The sequence below is a fragment of the Arvicanthis niloticus genome, chromosome 8 (assembly GCF_011762505.2).
Source record: "Arvicanthis niloticus isolate mArvNil1 chromosome 8, mArvNil1.pat.X, whole genome shotgun sequence".
Classification (NCBI taxonomy): domain Eukaryota; kingdom Metazoa; phylum Chordata; class Mammalia; order Rodentia; family Muridae; genus Arvicanthis; species Arvicanthis niloticus.
In genome coordinates, this window is record NC_047665.1 from 79,902,064 (window position 1) to 79,921,233 (window position 19,170).

A 19,170-nucleotide genomic window follows, 5' to 3' on the forward strand; every position below is an offset into this window, starting at 1 on the left:
GCAGAGGTGGTGGCACGGGAGGTGCTGTGAAATCTGTGGATGGATGAGCAGAGCGAAGGAGACTGGGGACCTAAAACCACAAAGAAAGTTTGAGAAAGGGCTTGTGCTCACTACACTGTCTTTTGTTTCCTCGTGCAGTCTCTAGGGCCTCACAACATCTTCTAGCTCCTCAGCCAATAAACTACCTTTTATCTAGACTCAAGTCACTCTATCATAAGATCCACATCCAGTGAGGGACACTGCAGGAGATTTTAGGACACATCCTAGCAGCCTCTAGTGAAGTGTGTTAGAACTAAGGCACAAAGAGGTGGACAGAGTCACTGAAGGAAGAAATGGAGCTTGCTGTTTTCCCTCATTCAAGAAATCATAAATCCTTCTCTCATACCACCTTTCTTATTGTAATAAAGAGAAATTGTGGGTTGGAGTCCCAAGATTCGCCTCTGTTTAAGAACAGTAGTGAAGTCTCAGTGCTAAGCCACAGCTTAAAGCACAAAGCACACTGTTGTTCAAATTCTTGGGTTTTATTGTTTGGTTGGTTTATTTTATTTATTTATTTATTTATTTATTTATTTATTTAGGCTTTTCGAGACAGGGTTTCTCTGTATAGCCTTGGCTGTCCTGGAACTCACTCTGTAGACCAGGTTGGCCTGGAACTCAGAAATCTGCCTGCCTCTGCCTCCCAAGTGCTGGGATTAAAAGGCGTGCGCCACCACTGCCCGGCTTGTTGTTCAAATTCTTGATAGGCAAAAATCAAAACAAAACAAGATCTCAAAATGTCAGAAGAAAAATACAACAACAACAACAACAAAAATGTGTATTGAGGCAAAAGAAGAGAGAGCTGTCCTTTTGCAAAGCGCCACTCCAAGCAGGGACTACCAACTCTGTCATCATTTACCCCGGGGTAAAAGAGAGACAGTGCCCAAAGCTGGCTAGGAGACCTTAATTCAGGAAACTTTGTGGCCTACTTAAGATCATTTTTATATATTTCTTTTTGATTCTTCCCATTGATTTTTCTGTGTCCATTTATTCATTTCCAACGTTCTTCTACTGAATGAGTTTCCCTGTCCTCCCAGCGACAAGCATGCCGAGAACATTTCTACTGTATGGTCCTTGCCACAGCTTTTCTTCTTCCTACCACTGAGGCTACAAGGCAAGTGTGGCCTCAGGTCTCAGATGGAACATGGCATCTGTCTCAGTAAATGACAACTGAAGCCCATTTCATTTTCACTGACACAAGCAGAATTCTGCCACAAATAGAAGAGGCTTTGGCCAGGACGGGCAGTTTTCTAGACATCTTTGGGGGCTTTGCTTGACTGATAAGTTTGCTTCCTCTCCCTGTGTCTGCTGTCAGTCAAAGAGAGATGAGGTGGAGTTCTATATTTAGGAACCATGGCCACTTAACAAAGATAGTAACCACTGAATGTCCTACAACTTCTTTAAGGAACTAACAGGGGTAGCAGTCAGGGATGGGGCATCCTTGAGTGCCTAAGGGAGGATTGTGTGTTATCCCAGGGTGTGAAATGCTGCAAAGTGATGCTGGCCACTCTACACTGTTGTTAGGTACAGACATTTCTGAGCTAACACTCAAGAACCTGCCTTTGCTAAATGTCTTCTTATATGGAGCCGAAATCCATTTTACAGTTTGGTTCTGATGTGAAGATGTTTTACTTTACGTAGCACACGGCCAAGCTAGTACATGGGCTTCACACCCATAAAAAGAAGCCTCTCACAGTGGCTGTGAGCCTTAGACAGTGCCCCTTAACAAAATTAACTCGTATGGAACAAGCTGGAGGTAGAACAGTGACCTCTGGTCCCATAGCAGGGTGGCTCCTGCCATTTCACAGAACCAACAGGCCTTTCAGCAGGGATAGTAGACTCACACCAGTTCAAATCCCTTAGCCTTTGAGAAAGGAAGACACCTAGAGGAAATTTTCTAGACTACCAAGCAAAGCAGGTCCTTAAAGTTCATCATCACACTTGCCCAGAAGCTAACATAGCCAGGGAAGACAGTTCCAGACTGATCCCCTGAGATACTCTGGCAGACTGCTCTTCCCAAATAGTTGTGTTAAGTAGAATGTGTCATTACGATGATGATGTCATAGGATGATGAAGATATCATTACTGTTAGACTTTTAGTCCAACCTAGGAGAAGAAAATGACCATGTTTTCTTTTTCTTCCCCCTTCGCCTCCCTTCCCTTTTCTGTTTCTTCTTTTCTTAGACTGGTCGAAGGGAAGAAGGGAGTCAAAGTGGAAAACAGACCTTTCCTTTCAAAGCTCACCTTTTTCAACGTCTCTGAACATGACTACGGGAACTACACGTGTGTGGCCTCCAACAAGTTGGGCCACACCAATGCCAGCATCATGCTATTTGGTGAGACTCTGCCCTGAGATGGGCAATGGAAGTGTGTGAAATGGGGAAGGGCTGACAGAGGGAAAGAAGTAAGCTGAGTAACATGTGTGAAAGAATGAGAAGGGGGAGAAAGAGCACGTGTGCATGTAAGAATGTAGGCCTCAGAAATGGACAGAGAAAAATGCAATGTTCATTTATCTGAAATGACAAAAGTCCTGAAATGGGAGGAAAGGGTGGCTTTAAGATGCCAAAAATGACTTTTCTTCCTCCTCAGTGATATCTCCAAAACTGACTCGGGGATTATAATTGGACAAAATAGTTAACATCTCAGAGAGGATTTACAGCTTCGGTCCTTTGCTCACTGGGCTAAATAACATGTTCTCTTTTCTGAAACTTTCCCAGCCATTGGCACCTAAGAAAAAACTGAATAACATTCATAAGAGTTGAATCACAGCCCTTGGAATCCTTAATAATATTCATTTCAGAGACGGGCAGATAAAGAAGACAGAAAATGGGACTTTCCAAGTTCTCTATTTGTGTCAATGGCTGGTAAAGACATTTACCCATCCTCACCATCATCTTGAGAGATGCCATCTCATTGTTCATGCACCAATTCCTTAGCTCTTTACTGAGGGACTAAGTTTATAAAGCAATTTTTCTGTCCTCATTTCATGCCTAGCCACTGTATTGGTGGCAGAAGGAGTAAGCAAGCTTCTTGGAAAGCACTGGATACCTACACTGTGTGTGAGCTATCTTTATGCATGAAGGACTGACTGTCCATGGCTTTAAAGCCTTAATGGGTACAGATACTTCCAATGAGCCATTCGATTAATTTCTGCTTGCCTTTTGAGCACATTTCTCCATATCCTACCAAGTTAAAAGACTGTCAAATTTTCCAATCAGTTGTTCCCATTCCCTGGGTTTAAAATGCACCCAAATGTGGTAGAAAGGGAAAAAGAGAGATGTGAACATCGATTCTTGCTCTTCTGAGAGATCCCAGGTAGCCTCTCAGCCTCATGGGCTCTGCTCTGCCTTCTGCCCCTGGTGCTAACAGCATCTGCTCAGTATGCTCAGTGGTGCTATTTCTGCTTCTAAATCACATCCTCCCGACTTCCTACTCAGCATATGAAACATAGCCCAGCTCCCACCTTTAGCTGAGAGAGCTGGGACAGGGAAGGCCATGTTTGATCCTGGAACATATAGCTCAGAAGGGGCATGCTGTGAGTAAAGTGACTAAGAAGTTTAGAGTCTCAATAAGGTTAGCCATAAGCATTCTTCTATGTAAGGGGATAGCCTTGTGACTCTCTTGTGCATGGAGAGCATCCTAAGTGCCCTTTTGTGCATGGGAATAGCCATAAGAATTCTTACATACAAGGACAGTCATTTATTTCCCTCTTGATCATGGGAATTGCCATAAGTATCTCTCTAATCTGTCAGGCCTTTAGGGTTTTAGAGACAATATCTGTCTGTATGCACAAAGGATACATTAGGAAATGGTAGGCCCATCCCCCTTTGCCTTGAAAAATCTAATGCACATCCACAATTCACTTTGTTTCCCTCAGCACCCCCCCACCCCCCATGTCCTGCTTTTTTGTCACAGCCATTCCTACTTCTGGAAATGGTCTCCCCCTCCTCCAATCTCCTCTCTGTTCTAAGATGGAGACAAAAAATGGTTTGTCCAGTGGCTTTTTCACTGCTAGCTTCCCAGCCCGCTTCTCTCAAGATGTAACAGGATGAGACTAGTGGTAAGAAGCATATGTTTTAAGAGTAAAATAATAACTGCATTTGTGACAAGATAATCAGTGATACATGGGCCATAAATCCACTCTTTTCAGCAGACCCCCGTGTGGCAATTACCATTTTGTTTTCTCTTCCCTCCACCATGGAGAGAGCACACACTCTCTGCCTCCTTTAGGATAATGTTGCCATGGTTGGCTTCCTAGATTCTAGGATCTGCTAAATGCCCATTATGAAGTAATAGTACCTTTGCCAATAACTGGAAGAGCCTTGGTTTTACCAAAGATGAATGGGATACACGTTGTGATGCTCCTTAATGGAGGATGTCTCCAGAAGACCTAAAACATACTAAATCTCTAAGAGGGGAGGCAAACATATATTCTTTTTCAAATTTAGCCAATTAGAAATCCATTTTTCTTGTTGGCTTCATTTGAGAGACTATTTTTGAGGATCCCATCCCAGAAGTGTTGTGTGGGTATCATTGTTCCATGGAACTGGTGAAATGTCAATCATGTTTAAATGATCCTTTCAACACCTCATCTCCAGCCAGGTCTTGTTCAGACATTATTGTGGCTCCAAAGTTCATTAATTGAGACTCACTATAAGATAGTAGCACCTCCTTTTATGAATATAGAACATTTTTGATTGAGTTCTTTCTCCAGCAGTAGTGCACAAATCCAGCTAAACTGTTGTCATTTTGTCATCAACTTGCACATAAACGATAAAAGGATATCTTTTCCACACTTTCATGCTAAAATGTGAGGAGTTCTGGTATAAGAAACTCCTATCATGTTTGTATTTCAGTAACTATACAGTTACTGAACTGTATAGTACAGTATAGTACTGAACTGTACAGTAACTATAAGTTCTATAGAAGCAGGACTGTTACCATTTGATAATGGTAATAGGCTTTGAGCGTATGGTCTCTGGAACTATAGATCTGGTAGTGCAGTTTTGAGACTGCTGCTTCCATATTTCTGAATCATAGTGCTTCCAGGGGCCCTAATGCAATTAAGATCATAATACCATGAGGCCAGAAATTCCTGAACTTAGTCTCTATCTGTAAGACAATGGGATGAAGATTTCTGAGAAAATAATTCACTTGTAAAGGAGACTTGGTCCTTTGCTTACAATTCCCAAGTTCAGCAGAAGTAAAGAGTGAATCTGTCTGCACTGAAAAACACCTGGAGTGTGTTTTGCTTCCCACCATCCCATCCATGTAAAGGGACACAGAGCATATCAACGTTTGTCTTACTGCACCTTGTCTTATGACTTTTGATTTGTGTTTTCCTTTATTTATCCTTTCCTCTAGAAATGCTTGTGAAAGGCACTATACAAACTATATATGAAAAATATATAGCGACTGTATATAATATATGTGTTTGTTTTCATTTTTTTCTCCTGTATGTCCCCCACCTGATTTAGAACTAAATGAGCCTACAAGCTCAACTTTGTTGCAAGGTTAGTATCCCTCTTGCCTTCTGTTTTCCCTCCCTTTATCTCAACCCCAAACCCCTCTCCCTGCTGCTGGTGTCAATTTCCTGATGTTTCTAGCAGTAAAGTTGCCTTGAATGTGTCATGTGTCAGGGGGAGGATATTGAAGGAGGCTCTTGGGAGCTGGTAAAATGCCACGGAAGCCTTTTTCTCTGCTCACCCTTTGCGTACTGTCTAGGAAGGCTGAGATTAGTAAGTCAAATAAAGCATCATTAAATGCCAAACCCAGTGGCCAGTATTCAGACGAAGGTTTGAGAAACTAAATTTGAACCAATGAGAAGACAATGCAACTTCTGGCCTCAATGTCAGTCCAGGGCAAAGGCATCTGAGCTTTCACATGAAGAGTTTTGCTGATGGCTCTTCTCTCAGCAACAACTCAGGCAATTGCTCACAGAGATTCAAATGGTCCAAGAAACACATCACCATCACCTGGTCCACAAATTTTTCTAGGAAGGCCTATGGTCACAGGTAGTGATCCAAGGTGGGACACCAAAGAACTGTAGCTCACAGCTGACACTTAGGATGCCCCAGGTTTTAGATAAGTCAAGTGACCTTAATTGGACTTTATTGCATCTTCCATGAAGAGTAATCTACGCTTCAGAGTCGTTTCAGTGTTCCACTGTAGACACATATTTAAGATGCTCTGAAACACATTAGCACATTTTGAGTCTCCAGATGCAGGGTTAAGGACAGGGACTTCCTCCACATGGGGCACAGTCCATGTGCTCTTTTCTTTTCAGTTTCTTCCCACCAATCCCTTAGCCTTCCCTTCTACTCTCCTTGCTTTCCCATCTGTGATTTGTGCAGCTCTTGCCATTCTATGGATGCTTTACTTCTTCCCATTTCCTCCCAGTCTACTCATGCAGTGTGAGTGACATGTTACAAAACCATCACCCCCATGTCACTGACAGTAGTTTTGTTTGTTTTGCTTTATTTTTTTTTGTCATGTTGGATATTGAACTATACATGTTGAATACTGAGCCTTTGATGACAGTTTGGGCTCCACTGATAGCCGAGTGAGAAGGTACCTACAAAATTTAATGAAAGGGCTTTCCCTACTCCCAATTCAGTCTTCTAATCTCCCTCATCCCGTCCTTTCCCCTACATCTATCCTGTTCATCCATCAACATCCTAACTGTGTAGACACTCACAGAGGATAGCCTTAGATCTGAGAGGTGAAGGGAAAGTCAAAAGGAAGTGAATTATGGGGAGCTATGTGACAGGTGAAGAAAATGTTTTTATCATAAGAACAGGCAGAGCTGCATTATCCATTTTTGTGATGCATAGCAATTTGTTCATGAGTCAGAATAGAAAAAAAAATGAAGCAAAGACCAGGGAGGAAATGGAGGGAGTTCATGGATGTATTCAGACACGACTTGTGATGCAATTGCTACCTTTGAACCCCCAAACGAAGCATCTTACAGATCTAAAATAAAGAGCATTAGGGAAGTACTAACGTCAATGGTAGAAAGGACAGATGCTGCCATGGTGCTTTCAAAAGTGATTAAGCTAATTCTGGCCACTAAGATTCCATTGTCAGAAGAAATAGGAGCATCTCACATTCAGGGAGTGGCTCCTCCCAAACAATTCCTAATTAAAGTTCCATTCAGTGGTAGAGATACATTTCCCCACAGTGAGGCCATGTGCAATGAGACTAACAGAGGCAATACAACAATTGTACAGATCATCTTCCCTTGCTGCTGAGTGTAGGACTCAGAGCAGGGGACCATGCTGCTACTTGTTGACCAAGGCTGGGCTGCCAGAGTACCATCTTTTGTTGCTGACCAATATGAGAGGAAGTTCCCTTCTGTTATAATTTCCTCTTACCCTTTCATCTCAAAAAACTCCTTGTTGGATGTAGGTAAGGGAAGAAATTTTATACTATACATGTCTAGAATGTGACCTTTCCCATAATAACTGGAGTGGGCTGTACTCTAGAAGAAACAGACCTTGCATTTGAACACGTTTACTCATTTATCTGAGTTCATTTTCCCCTTGCTATGGCTAGTCTCCTACAGACTAAGAGAGATTGCTGTTATCTCCAGGAACATCTCCAAGCGATGCTGATATTATATGAGAAACACATACAGAAAGACTTATATAAATGTGTGGGCTTCCACTGACAGGAGGCGCTTGGCCTTTAGAGAAGTTTGAGGCTGCCTTGCTGCCTACTATCTGAATGGACGAGAAGGGTTTTGATAAGAGAATTTTGTTCACCCTCAGCATTTTTGCCACCCTTGACGTATTTCTCTGCCTCCCTTTTGCAAACACAACAGATTGCATGTCACCTTCCAGCATTAATATTTGGTAGTGCAGGACACTCAAAGTGATAAATAAGGACTCTGGGCTGTGCCACCATCCCTCACAAAGCTTCTGCATGGGTAAGAGTGCACGGCCCACGCTGCAAGCTCAGCGGCTCCACAGCTGCTCACGTCTCATCTATTGGTCCTCTATCTTCAATCTGCTCAGATCTGATGATAGCAGTGGCCTCAGAAATGTTGGCTTGTTAATACCCATGAGCCTTCCAGTATTAAAGAATGGACAACAAAAGCAACTATCTCCTCCTGGATATGAGAAGAAGAGGATTGGTTCTTCCTGCAGAGAATTTAAGATAGTTAGCGAAGCCAGCCTACCTAGCAATCAAGCAGTCAGCATTTTTATGGCATGTATATGGGGAAAAGTCCATTATCTTTTTTTTTCTAGAAGAGGAGGTTGAAAAACCATATTCACACAGTAGTCCTTCCCCTGCTGTGAGATTTAGAGACCAACCCTGAACTTACCTGAGTGCTTAGATCCCACTGTGAGTATTTGCTTGGCTTACATAATGATAAATTCTGGACAGAGCAGAATATCTGACTTAGAGATTCTTATTCTTTTCCTTTTTATAATTCTTATTCTTTTCTCTTCTTCCCTGCATCCTTTTGGTCTTTTGTTCTTTCTTCCCTCTTTACTCCCACTTTCTTCTTGCTTAATCTTTACCACCACTAGGTTTTTTTTTTTTCTGCATGTGTGTTAATATATCAATAGCAAAGAGAACAAGTGCATTTTAATCAAGATTCTACTGAAAAGAAAATATTTAGCCAGGAATTGTTTATTTTTAATTTTTAAATTTTTATTTTATGCATGTGAGGGTTTTTTGGTGTTTGGTTTTATTTTTTATTTGTTTTGTTTTGTTTTGTTTTTGCCTGCTTGCATGTCTGTGTACCACATACATGCCCTGTGATAAAAAATGTTGTGTCCTCTGGAACTGGAGCTATAGGTGGTTAGAGAATTGTATTTATCTGTATCTGGGTCCTCTACAGGACCTCCTCCTCCTCCTCCTCCTCCTCCTCCTTCTTCTTCTTCTTGTTCTTCTTCTTGTTCTTCTTGTTCTTCTCCTTCTCCTCTCTCTCTCTCTCTCTCTCTCTCTCTCTCTCTCTCTCTCTCTCTTTCTCTCCCTTTCTCTCTCTTGCTTACTTTCTCTCTCACCTTCTCCCTTGTTCTCTCTCTCCCTCTTTCTCCTTATATTTTTCTGGCTCTCCTGGAACTCACTATGTAGCACAGGCTGGCCTCAAACTCACAGAGATCTTCCTGCCTCCACCTCCTGAGTGCTGGGATTAAAGATGTGTCTAGCTGTACTCAGTTTTGTCTCTTTTCCTGATACCTAAGATGTCCCTCAAAGCTTAGAGCTTATGGCTACCATTGGCTTCAGAGGTCCTAACAAGATTCATATGTCTGGACTAGCTAGACACAATGATAGGATGTCACCAGGACAGGGAGGAGAGTGTCAATAAGGCTATACATCTAGGTTTTCTGTATGGTTCTTAAAGCAGGAATGTATGCCTTCCCTTTATGCCTGTTTCTCATAGTTCCATGTCTATATAGAAGCTACTTACCCACAACATTTTGGGTAATACCCTATAAGACACCACAAGCTTGCACCACTTGTCCGGGAGCAAAGTCTGTATGGTTTCTTTATCCCCAACACCTACTTCTCTAGGCTTCCTTTTCTTATAGTCATCTTCCCTCTTGGTACAGAGATGCACATACACCAGCCACTCCTCAGCTTCTGGACTGTTCCAAGGGCCCACAAAGCACTCCAAGGGACAGTCCATGCTAAGTGCACAAGACATGTGGTTGTCATATCTGGCGTTCTGTTTCCATCTTAGCTTTACCTGGGACATTTCTTCAGTGGAAAAATACCAGGTCATCTTTCATATTTTTATGTATTTAGTAGGGCTTCTTAAGGTTGTGACCATACACTTAAATCAGGGGTGATCACAGGCCTGGTGCCATTAAAGGGTAGCTTAAGAGACTGAAGCACAATAAGTATTCATCTTACTGTAAATATGGAAATTATAGTTGGGGTGGACTATATCGAAGATTGTTGTCTCACTAAATGTGAAGATTTCTGCCCCTAAAAGAGACTCCTAAGGTGCACAAAGCTTTGATAATGTTTCATATGCTATCTGGATCCAAACAATGGTATGGGTCTCTCACCAAAGAGAGAAGTAAAAGGTGAATGATTATGATAAATCAAGCCATAAACTTCTCAACTGACCAGAGCTGAGAGCTGTGAAGCTCTGAGAGAGAGCTTTGAATATTCTTCTGAGAGCTTACAGTCAAGAAAAATGGGGCCTTTTATAATCTAGTCAATAGAAGAGCCTCCATCTCTCTTTAAGTACTTACAGGGGCTTCCAGAGAGTCTCAGAGTTGAGATACAGATGACACTTCTCAGGGGCCCATAGAGAAAGACTCATAAGGACAGCTTGATATCATATATTGACGGTCAAGACTCCTCTGCCATCTAAGAGTTGATTCATCAGTATTCCCAAAAGACATAACTAAATGTAAGTCAGACTTCCACGTTTTATAACTAGCATAGGAACCCATACTCAAATACCTGTAATATATATTCTACTGTATCAGCTCTCTCTATACTTAAGAACAAAGAATTCAGTGAAACAGTGGGAGTCATTCTATGAAGCAGTTTGACTTAGCTCAGATTCGAAAGGATAGGTGTCTCTTGCTAGTATCATGTGTATAGTCAGGCTCCGCTTCTGTCTGCAGTCCACACTAATGGGCATCCATACACTTCCTTGCATCCAGTTCACTTCTAGATAAATAAAAATAAGGGAAGGGGTGTCACTGTGGATGATAGACAATGGTCAATATAAGTAGAGGGAGGGATAAGGGGCCAGGGTTAGGCCAGGAACTCTGGCTTGTTCCCAAGACCATTTCAGGGCACAGTAAGCCCTACAAGCTGGTTTCTGCCTTAACAGTGGCTTATTTTTAATTTTTTTTTAGAAGTGAAAACTACAGCCCTGACCCCTTGGAAAGGTTTGTATATTTACTTCTCAGGCAGCTGATGCCTTAGTGGAAATGGGGTATGTAGTTTTCTGCACCTCCATCTAGATGCTTTCTTCTTTAAGTTTACCCTCAAGCATTCTAGCAGGGCAGGACCTCTCCCTGATCTGCTATTAAGCTAGATTAACCCCACTCTCAATGATGTCACAGCCTACGAATTGCTTCCACTTGCACGACTTTTAACTGGTCCGTATGGTGGCACTAATGAGCATTTGCTATAGTCAGAGAAGCTGGGTTCTGGGATCCTGGCACAGGACTTGTCTTCCTCACGAAGCTCTCTCTAATGCAACAATCTTCTCCGGCCATTGCCTTGCATGCTGCCTTTGCTCATCTCTTTCTCTTCTTCTCTTAACTCAGAGCTGTAAGGAAATTGGTGAGAGGGAGGGGGACTGGGGAGGAAAGGGGAGGTTCTTGGTGAGTCACTGGGACAGGAATAAAATATGTCTTATTTGAGGCTTTCATGGCAGCCAGATGTCTCCGATGGATAATTGACACTCCTCACAGATCTCTGAGACCCTAACTGTCCTGGTAATTAGTCTCTTTAGGCCTCTGCTGCTCTCTAATGAGATAGTGGCAATAAAGGCATTCAATGTGGAATGGAGGCGTAGCTGGATGAAGAACAGATGCCTCATCTGAGTGACCGTGTCACCAGACAGATGGGATAAGCTGTCACTTCCCTAGCATCTACTGGAAGAAGGCCTTGCTCTTAGCAGACTGTGGCTTATGTCTGCCTGTACCAAAGATCCTCACCCCATGGCATTCTTTCCCTGTGGTATTTGCTCCATATTTGCTCCATATTTGCTCTGGGTGGGGCAGGCCAGCTTTTAGGAGTGCCCAAATGGGTTAAACATGGACCTCACCCTTCCCTGCAGATTCATGATCTAAGCTGGTGGGGAGCAACATTTGAAAACAGAATTCAAGGGGCAAAAGTAAAGTTTCTAGAAATTCCAAAGGAAATGGCAATCCTCAGCTGATTCATGAGTGTCCTTAGGCACTTCAATAGATCCCCAGCAGTCCTGAATCCTGGTCCATGATTGAAGCTTTATTCCCTAGTGGAGTGGCTCTGTCCTGATGTTTTCAGTGACTTTCTTGGACAGAGTTAGAGAAGGGGAGGGTGAGGATTTCTGTAAGAGAAATTGAGATAAAACACAAGACATAAGGGAAAAGTCTGTCTTTTTTTCCTATGTGGATTAATTTTTTTAAACAAGTATAGTTTCAAAAAGAAAAAAAAGAAAAAAAACAGAAGCCCAAAGTAAACATGGAAATATCAGCATCAGTCAGGGCTTTGTCTTGTAGGTGGTAAGTACTGAATACCTCTCATAGTCAGTGAGGTATGTATCCTGCAATTAAGAAGCCACAGCAAGCCAGATATGATGTCATGTACCTATAACCACAAAAGCTGGAATACTGAGGCACAAGGATTAAGATTTCAAATTCAGCCATAGCTCGGTAGGGAGATCCTGTCTCAAACAAATGGACAAGAAGCAGAGAGGAAGAAGAAAGAGTTCTAGCTCTCCATAGCACTTAGGAAAAACTACATGTTGGACAAATAAGGAGAATTAGAATGTTTCAGAATGTATATATTACTGATAGAATGAAGGAGTATTGTCTATACCATGGGAATTCAGAGTAGAAGTTGAAAATGAATAGGAGTGAATTAAATGAAGTTTGTTTCAGACCAAGGGCTAGAGAATGTGAGCTTATAAAAGAAAAAAAAAATATGTGTGGAATGCCAATCTCTCTCTCTCTCTCTCTCTCTCTCTCTCTCTCTCTCTCTCTCTCTCTCTCTGTGTGTGTGTGTGTGTGTGTGTGTGTGTGTGTGTGCCCCCACATGCACCAGATTAAAAATATTTAAGAAAACATGGCAGAAAGACACCGTAAGGTGGCAGATAACAGGCAGATTATACATTGCTATGGTGAATGTTCTACCAAGGATCCAGACGTTTTTGTTAAAGCTGTAGGACTCAGCTGGAGTAATCTGGAGGGATGGAAACATTACTCTGAAATTAATGTAAGGGATAAATGTGAGATGTCCAGGCAAGCCATGGCAGTGGTAGCTGCTGAACTCTGTGACTTAGAAGGTGAGCCATGCAGCTGTCTCTTCCAGCAGGTGTTGGGAGACTTCTTACTTTGGAATGTCTATTTCCTGCTAAGTCAAGTTTTCCTGTAGATGCTAAAGACACAGCCAGGGCTGGAAGGAGAAAGAGTCTTTGCATGAGTTGGAGGAAGTGGGTAGTCTGAACATGGTCACTCAGGCCTGAATAAGAACAGCAGAAAGGCCCTGGGAATTTTACTGAGACAACCCTTTTTCCTAGGAAGGTGATGTGTTCACAGGCACTGCTCTGTTTTCTATAGTATGCTAGCTTAGGAGCTGTCCCTACAGATGGCCTGTTTCCCAACATAGTGTTGAACTGCAATGGAGCTCTGAGGACTGTTCCAATGTAAATAAACAAGAACATCAGAGAGCACCCAGCAGAGCTGCCAGACCATTGTACAGAGGTTCCAGGTTAGACACAAGGTGTTCACCCATACATATACTTTTCTTATGTGGCAGACTGGCAGGGCCTCTGCTGGATTCTGTTTGGATTATGGCTTCTGCCCTTCAGTTAAATATGGAAGAAGGGAATGAAAGAAAAGAGGAGCACCATGTGTTCTCAGAAACCTAGCATTCTTCTTAGCCACGGCAGGTAGCTGGCCAGAGGGTGGAGTTGAATGAGGGTATGCTGAAGTTGAATGAGGAGTGGACTTTAAAGCTGAATTCCTGAGTATTCAGATAGCAAAAGAGATAGAAAATAAAAGGACCCCTGTACTACAGTCTGTGCCCTGATAGATCACCAGCAGGCTAAGTACACACGACACATGCTCAATTGTGTTGGACAAGACACATGTAGAAAGATTGAATGGACCACTCACTTACCAGGGAAGAAATGGAACCTGGCTCTCATAGACTGTATATAAAGTCTCATAGACAAGTCAGAGGCAAAGGACAAAGTGGGAAGAATAGAGTGGTTCAGACTCCATCAAAGCATAGCAATGTAACCTCTTTTCAAGGGGCGTGGGTGTCAAGGAGTGGTCTCTCTTCTGTGAGAAGAAAAGAAGTGGGTGAAGGTGACAAGGAGTGAATATAGGGTGCTCCTAGTGGCACTTTAGACAGAAAGCTAGCAGTTAGATTCTAGAAGGTGTGAGCAGTGGGTGACTAAGCCTAAGTGACATCCAATTGAAAGGTGAGTCCCCAGGGTTTTTACGATCATGTGTCTTCATTCCCTGTGTCTGCATGAATGCTTTCCACGTCATGTTACCTGGATCACCTCCCTGCCAGGCACAGAGCAGAGCAGGGTTCCCTGGGGGCTTTTCAGCATGAAGCTTTAACATTGCCAAGAAGCTGTACGACTCTTGTGACCCAGGCTAACATAAAGTTGGACAGCTGCTGACCTCAAAGGGCCAAGAAATACAGTTTTGTTGGTAGTAGCTAGATCCGAAATTCCAGGACTGGACAGGATAACCCCATGTGCAATCAAGAAACCTGGTTGAACGTTGTCTGATTTAACCAGAAGTGGCACCAGTGCTGAGCTAATGAGCTGGGCAATCAGGTATTGGCAGTGTTCAGGTGAGGACAGGGACTGAACATGGTTACCAGTTCTAAATAGCTCTGAAAAATTCAATGTACCAGAGCAGATCAGAGCAGGTCCAATCAGAGGCCTCATCCCTGTTCATTATGTGTCTAATGCATCTGATTTCTGACCTTATGTACCATTCAATAATCACTATTTCCTCTTTCATGGAAGTCCTTGGACCCAAGAGCCAAACTAGCCCAGAAGTTTGTTTGAGGAAAGCCTCAGCAGAAGTAAAGCCAGACCAAGTGACTGGTCAGGAGCTTTCACTGTCTTGGAGCACGTAGCTCATGACATGTGTGTTCTCTCCACAGGCCCGGGTGCTGTCAGTGAGGTCAACAATGGGACGTCTAGGAGGGCAGGCTGCATTTGGCTCCTCCCTCTTCTGGTCTTACACCTGCTCCTCAAATTTTGATGTGAGTGCCCCTTCCCTGCTGGGGAGAGCTGCTGCCACCGCATCTCAATACAACAGCACTGCAAAATGAAGCAACAAGTCAGAATCAAATGAAATTCAGAGAATCACAGCCAATGAGACAGAAATTCAAGGGAGGGGGACAAAGCATATTGTGGTAAAGGGGAAAAAATGTTTTAAAAAGGAAATTTGAAAATTGCCTTGCAGATATTTCGGTACCGCTGAGTTTTCTTTCTTTTCCCAAATGGGAAGAAGGCACACCTAGCTTGGGCCCACCCACAAGTTGCACTGTGTGACCTCTCTGTTGCCAGGGTGGGCAAGGGCACAGCCACTCTGCCCACTAAAGTGCCCCACCAAGGAACATTCTGGAGTCGGCCATCCCAAATTTCATCGGTTTATAGACACAAGCACAGAGTGAGAAAGAGGGGCCTAGATGTGCCACGGAGGGCCCTTTCGTGGGCTGCGTGACGGTGGCGTGTGTCATGAAGTGTGGAATCTGAAGAAAAAAAACAAAAGAAAAAGGAAAGAAAGAAAGAAAGAAAGAAAGAAAGAAGACAGCCCGACAGCACCATAACCCCACAAGCAACAGTCACAAAAGATACCTTTAAGCTTTGGTTTTTTTTCATTTGACCACATGGACATCATGGATAATAAGGGATTCTGATTCATTATTCATTTTATTAATTATATTTTCTGATATGAGTCTAGAACTTAGGGCAAAAACAAGAGACAAAACTAAAAATACACAGGCAAGGGTGAAGGGAAGTGTGTTTATTAAGTATTAAAAGCAAATAGTGTATACTTCTTACCTAAGTTTACAACTGGTGGACCCTACACCAGGCACCAGCCACCTGGTGAGGATTTGGCAAATCCACCAGAAACACATGTGATTTAACAAACACCTCCACCAGCGTTACAGACTCCTCCTCATCTCTTGCAGACAGTATTATGCTATCTATACAATACTTAGACACGAAAGGTTGGTCTGCACTCTATCTTGGTTTGTTGGCTATGCTTCTTTTGATGACATATATTATACAGTATATATATATACATATATTTTTTTTGTTAGAGTTCTAGCCATTTTTTTTCTCAGCAGGGTCCTTCTCAGACATTACTGCATGCTGTATATGGCGTTAGCTGTGTGTTGATCTTCTAAAAGATGATAGAGTTTACCGGTAATTGTGTAATCAGCTCCTTCCTTTTTTTTTTTTTTTCCTTGGGTTATTTACATGTCAGAGACATTTCTACAAAGCAGAAAGGACAACAGAAACAATGACTAATACCAGGCGCAGCATCTTTCCAGGTGTGGCTCTCTGAGGAGGAGGCCGCCTGCTTGGCTTCTCCATCACACCTTGGGGCATTAACGGACAGCAAGCAACTGAAACAACTAAACCAACAGTAATCACTTGCTTTAGCCCATTGTGGGAATCCCTGATGCCTTTGTGACTACTGGAGAACTTAATCCTCTTGGTTTATTTTATTTAATTTTTCACCTTCGTGTGAGTGTGTATGAAAGAGAAGAAAAATGCAGTTTTTAGGTAACCATTTTTTTCCTCCCCTGAAGTCTGGGGACCAGAGAGGCCTCGGGGAGGGGTCCTGGATGTGATGAGGGAAACTGGGATTGGGGGATAGGGGAGGGATGGGTTGTCTCTGACTTGACATTAAAAAGTGTTCCATGTCCCTCTTCACCTGGTGTGATACCTTATTTGGTAATGGCGGGGAGGTGAATCTGCCTGGCTGGCTGAAGGATGGGGCTGGGGGGTGTTGCAACGTTCCTGAGATGCACAGGAGCTTGCCTTGGCAAGTGTTCTGCTAATAAGACAGTGGAGTTTGAACTACCTCCATTCTCCCTGTGGATGCAAGGAGAGCCAACATTTTGTGAGAACCTTGCCTTCAGTACCTTCAGAGAGTCTTGTCGGACGCTATTACTATTCTGATGTTCTTCCTTCGGTTTCTTTGTGGGTCAAATGGTCAAGTTATTCATGACAGTTAATTCCAATGTGTAAACTCTTGTTAAGTATGCATGAAAAGACAAGGCAGGAGTTAAAAGAAGAGAGACATTTATCATGGTGTGTATTAAATAACCCCAAATCTTACAAATTAATGTTCTGAGAACAGACTGCCTTCCATCTCTGCTACCACCAACACTGACACCCAAATTTCACTTATAACCATAAATTAAGAGAAAAGTAAGATTTTAATAGAATGGGATTCAAATAATTCCAAGGTTGATTCTAGAAATGAAACACAGAAGATTGCTTGTGAGTTGGGAACAAGGTATCTGGCTGACCCATCAGGAATTACTGTCCTTGTGATTTCAGGGTTTAGCTTGGCCCGAGAGAGTCAGGAAATTTAACAAGAATGCTAGCATTTCCAGCTCCCACTAGCAATGTTGACTTGGGACTACTCACTTTATGTCTCTTTGCTCCACTGTGGCCTAACTACACCCTCCACTGGTAGGTAACTCCAGGTACCAGACAACTCAACAGCATGTGGAATAAATAGTCTGCCTAAGTCTCATAGACTTGGTTTGCATTGATCTTACCCATCCCCCTGACCCAGAACCACTGGAAGTAAGGGGCCTTGCATTTTCTTAGCATGAAAAGTATAGGTGAAAAGGCAGGGCAGGAATTAAAGGGAGAGAAAGATTTATCAGCAGCAGTAGGCAGTAGGTAAAGAAAGTGGGAGTTATTTTCAAAACAGTGTCCTTCTGCAACCAAGAAAGCATAGGGATCTTATTCTGGGAGCCTGTAGCTATTTATTTATATATGGAAGTACTTTGGGGGTGGGCCCAGAGACACAGACCCATTGCTTTCTGTTAACACAGTGCGTTCAATTTTTTTCTAAGTGTAAAACTGCTCCAAGAAATAAAACCAGTACTTTCTTAATTATGGGAGGCAAAAAAATATGAAAGTGCTAAGTGGGGTTTTTCTGTCCCTCCTACAGCTCTGTCCACACTTGGAGATTTGGCTTACAGATCACAGCTCACTAGAATCAAGGAGAGAAAGCACAGGTGGCTTTCTTGTTTCTAAAGCAGAAGCCAGACATCTCCCCTAAAGAGATGTGCAAAGACACACTCCCCTAACTTGAATGAGACAAGACAGCTGCCAGCCTCTGCTTGAATAGCTTTCTCTTTCAAACATGCAACTACTAGGTACCTTTGAATAGCCACCTTAATACTACTATCTGACATTACTAATACTCTTGTTACTAATCATGGCTCATGCCAACCTATGCCCACCATGCCCTGCGTTAATGCCAGCCAAGGCCAGCACTGTCAGCTGTCACTGATGAGTACAGCTCAAGCCTACCACTGTCAACTCATGTTCCTTTTGCCTGTGGGTATTTTGGTGATCAGGTTATGAAGGAGAATGTTCTTGGAGGACCATTTACTCACGACTGATGGGTTTTCCAGGCAGGAGATCTCCCTGAGATGTCTTAGAAGTGAAAGTTTCTTCTCCTCTGGTCAACAGACCCATGAGCCCAAAATTGCTTAGGAAATTCACAGTGGATGGCATTTTCTTCCCTAAGCCTTCTTGTAAATTTAGAATTTATCAGGAGCCGAGAGGAGCTGATTGGGACAACCCTAAGGCCTTCCTTTGCTGGAAACAAGAATGTGGTAGAGTGCTTATTAAAATGTGTGGAAACAATTACCCAGAATAGAACCCATGGTGAGTTTTTTCTTCATACCAAATAGAATATAAGTTCAAGTATATTGGCCTACGTGTGACTCAGAGAAAGTTGCCATCGTGTTTAAGAACCACTCCATCCACTTCAACACTAGGGTGTCCCATTGGGAAACTGTAATCAGGGAAAAGCAAATTACTATGCCATGGCAGCCTCTAAGGGTGCAGAGAGGACAGCTGTAGAGGAACAAAACCTAAACATTTTCACCAACTATTCCTATAGAATATTGTCCATCCTTCAACAGAACAGCTGCTCTCATCCAGACACACAAATGTGCAACGTCTTTCCAGCCCTTGTAAATGAGTCTCCTACACATATACTCTACCCCAGTGAGCCTGAATATCTACTTCCAAGCATGGCAAACACTTGTTAATATGAGGTCTTCCCTCAGATCAGGAGACTGTCCCAATTCCAGGCAGTGTCCATAAGCAGTGGTGCGGTAGTGGTCGCATTGTATGCTGTGCCTGGTACTGCTGAATGCCAGTTATTGTTCCTCAAACAACAGACGAGTGAGCAGATGAAATAGCAC

General features: G+C 42.8%; 1 protein-coding gene across 9 annotated transcripts in view; it reads left to right on the forward strand.

The window, feature by feature from the left end:
- Window positions 1–16,642, forward strand: part of Ntm (neurotrimin) — a 940,612-nt gene extending 923,970 nt beyond the window's left edge. For 3 of the 9 annotated variants that reach the window (XM_034510278.2, XM_076939690.1, XM_076939684.1), the window contains exons 7-10: window positions 2,221–2,372; window positions 5,514–5,549; window positions 10,869–10,901; window positions 14,854–16,642. In XM_034510278.2, coding sequence (XP_034366169.1) covers window positions 2,221–2,372; window positions 5,514–5,549; window positions 10,869–10,901; window positions 14,854–14,954 — 322 coding nt within the window. In that variant the 3' untranslated portion in view covers window positions 14,955–16,642. The remainder of the gene's footprint in view (window positions 1–2,220; window positions 2,373–5,513; window positions 5,550–10,868; window positions 10,902–14,853) is intronic. The other 6 variants (XM_034510280.2, XM_076939687.1, XM_076939689.1 and 3 more) reach the window with 3 other exon arrangements.
- Window positions 16,643–19,170: the final 2,528 nt, after the last annotated feature.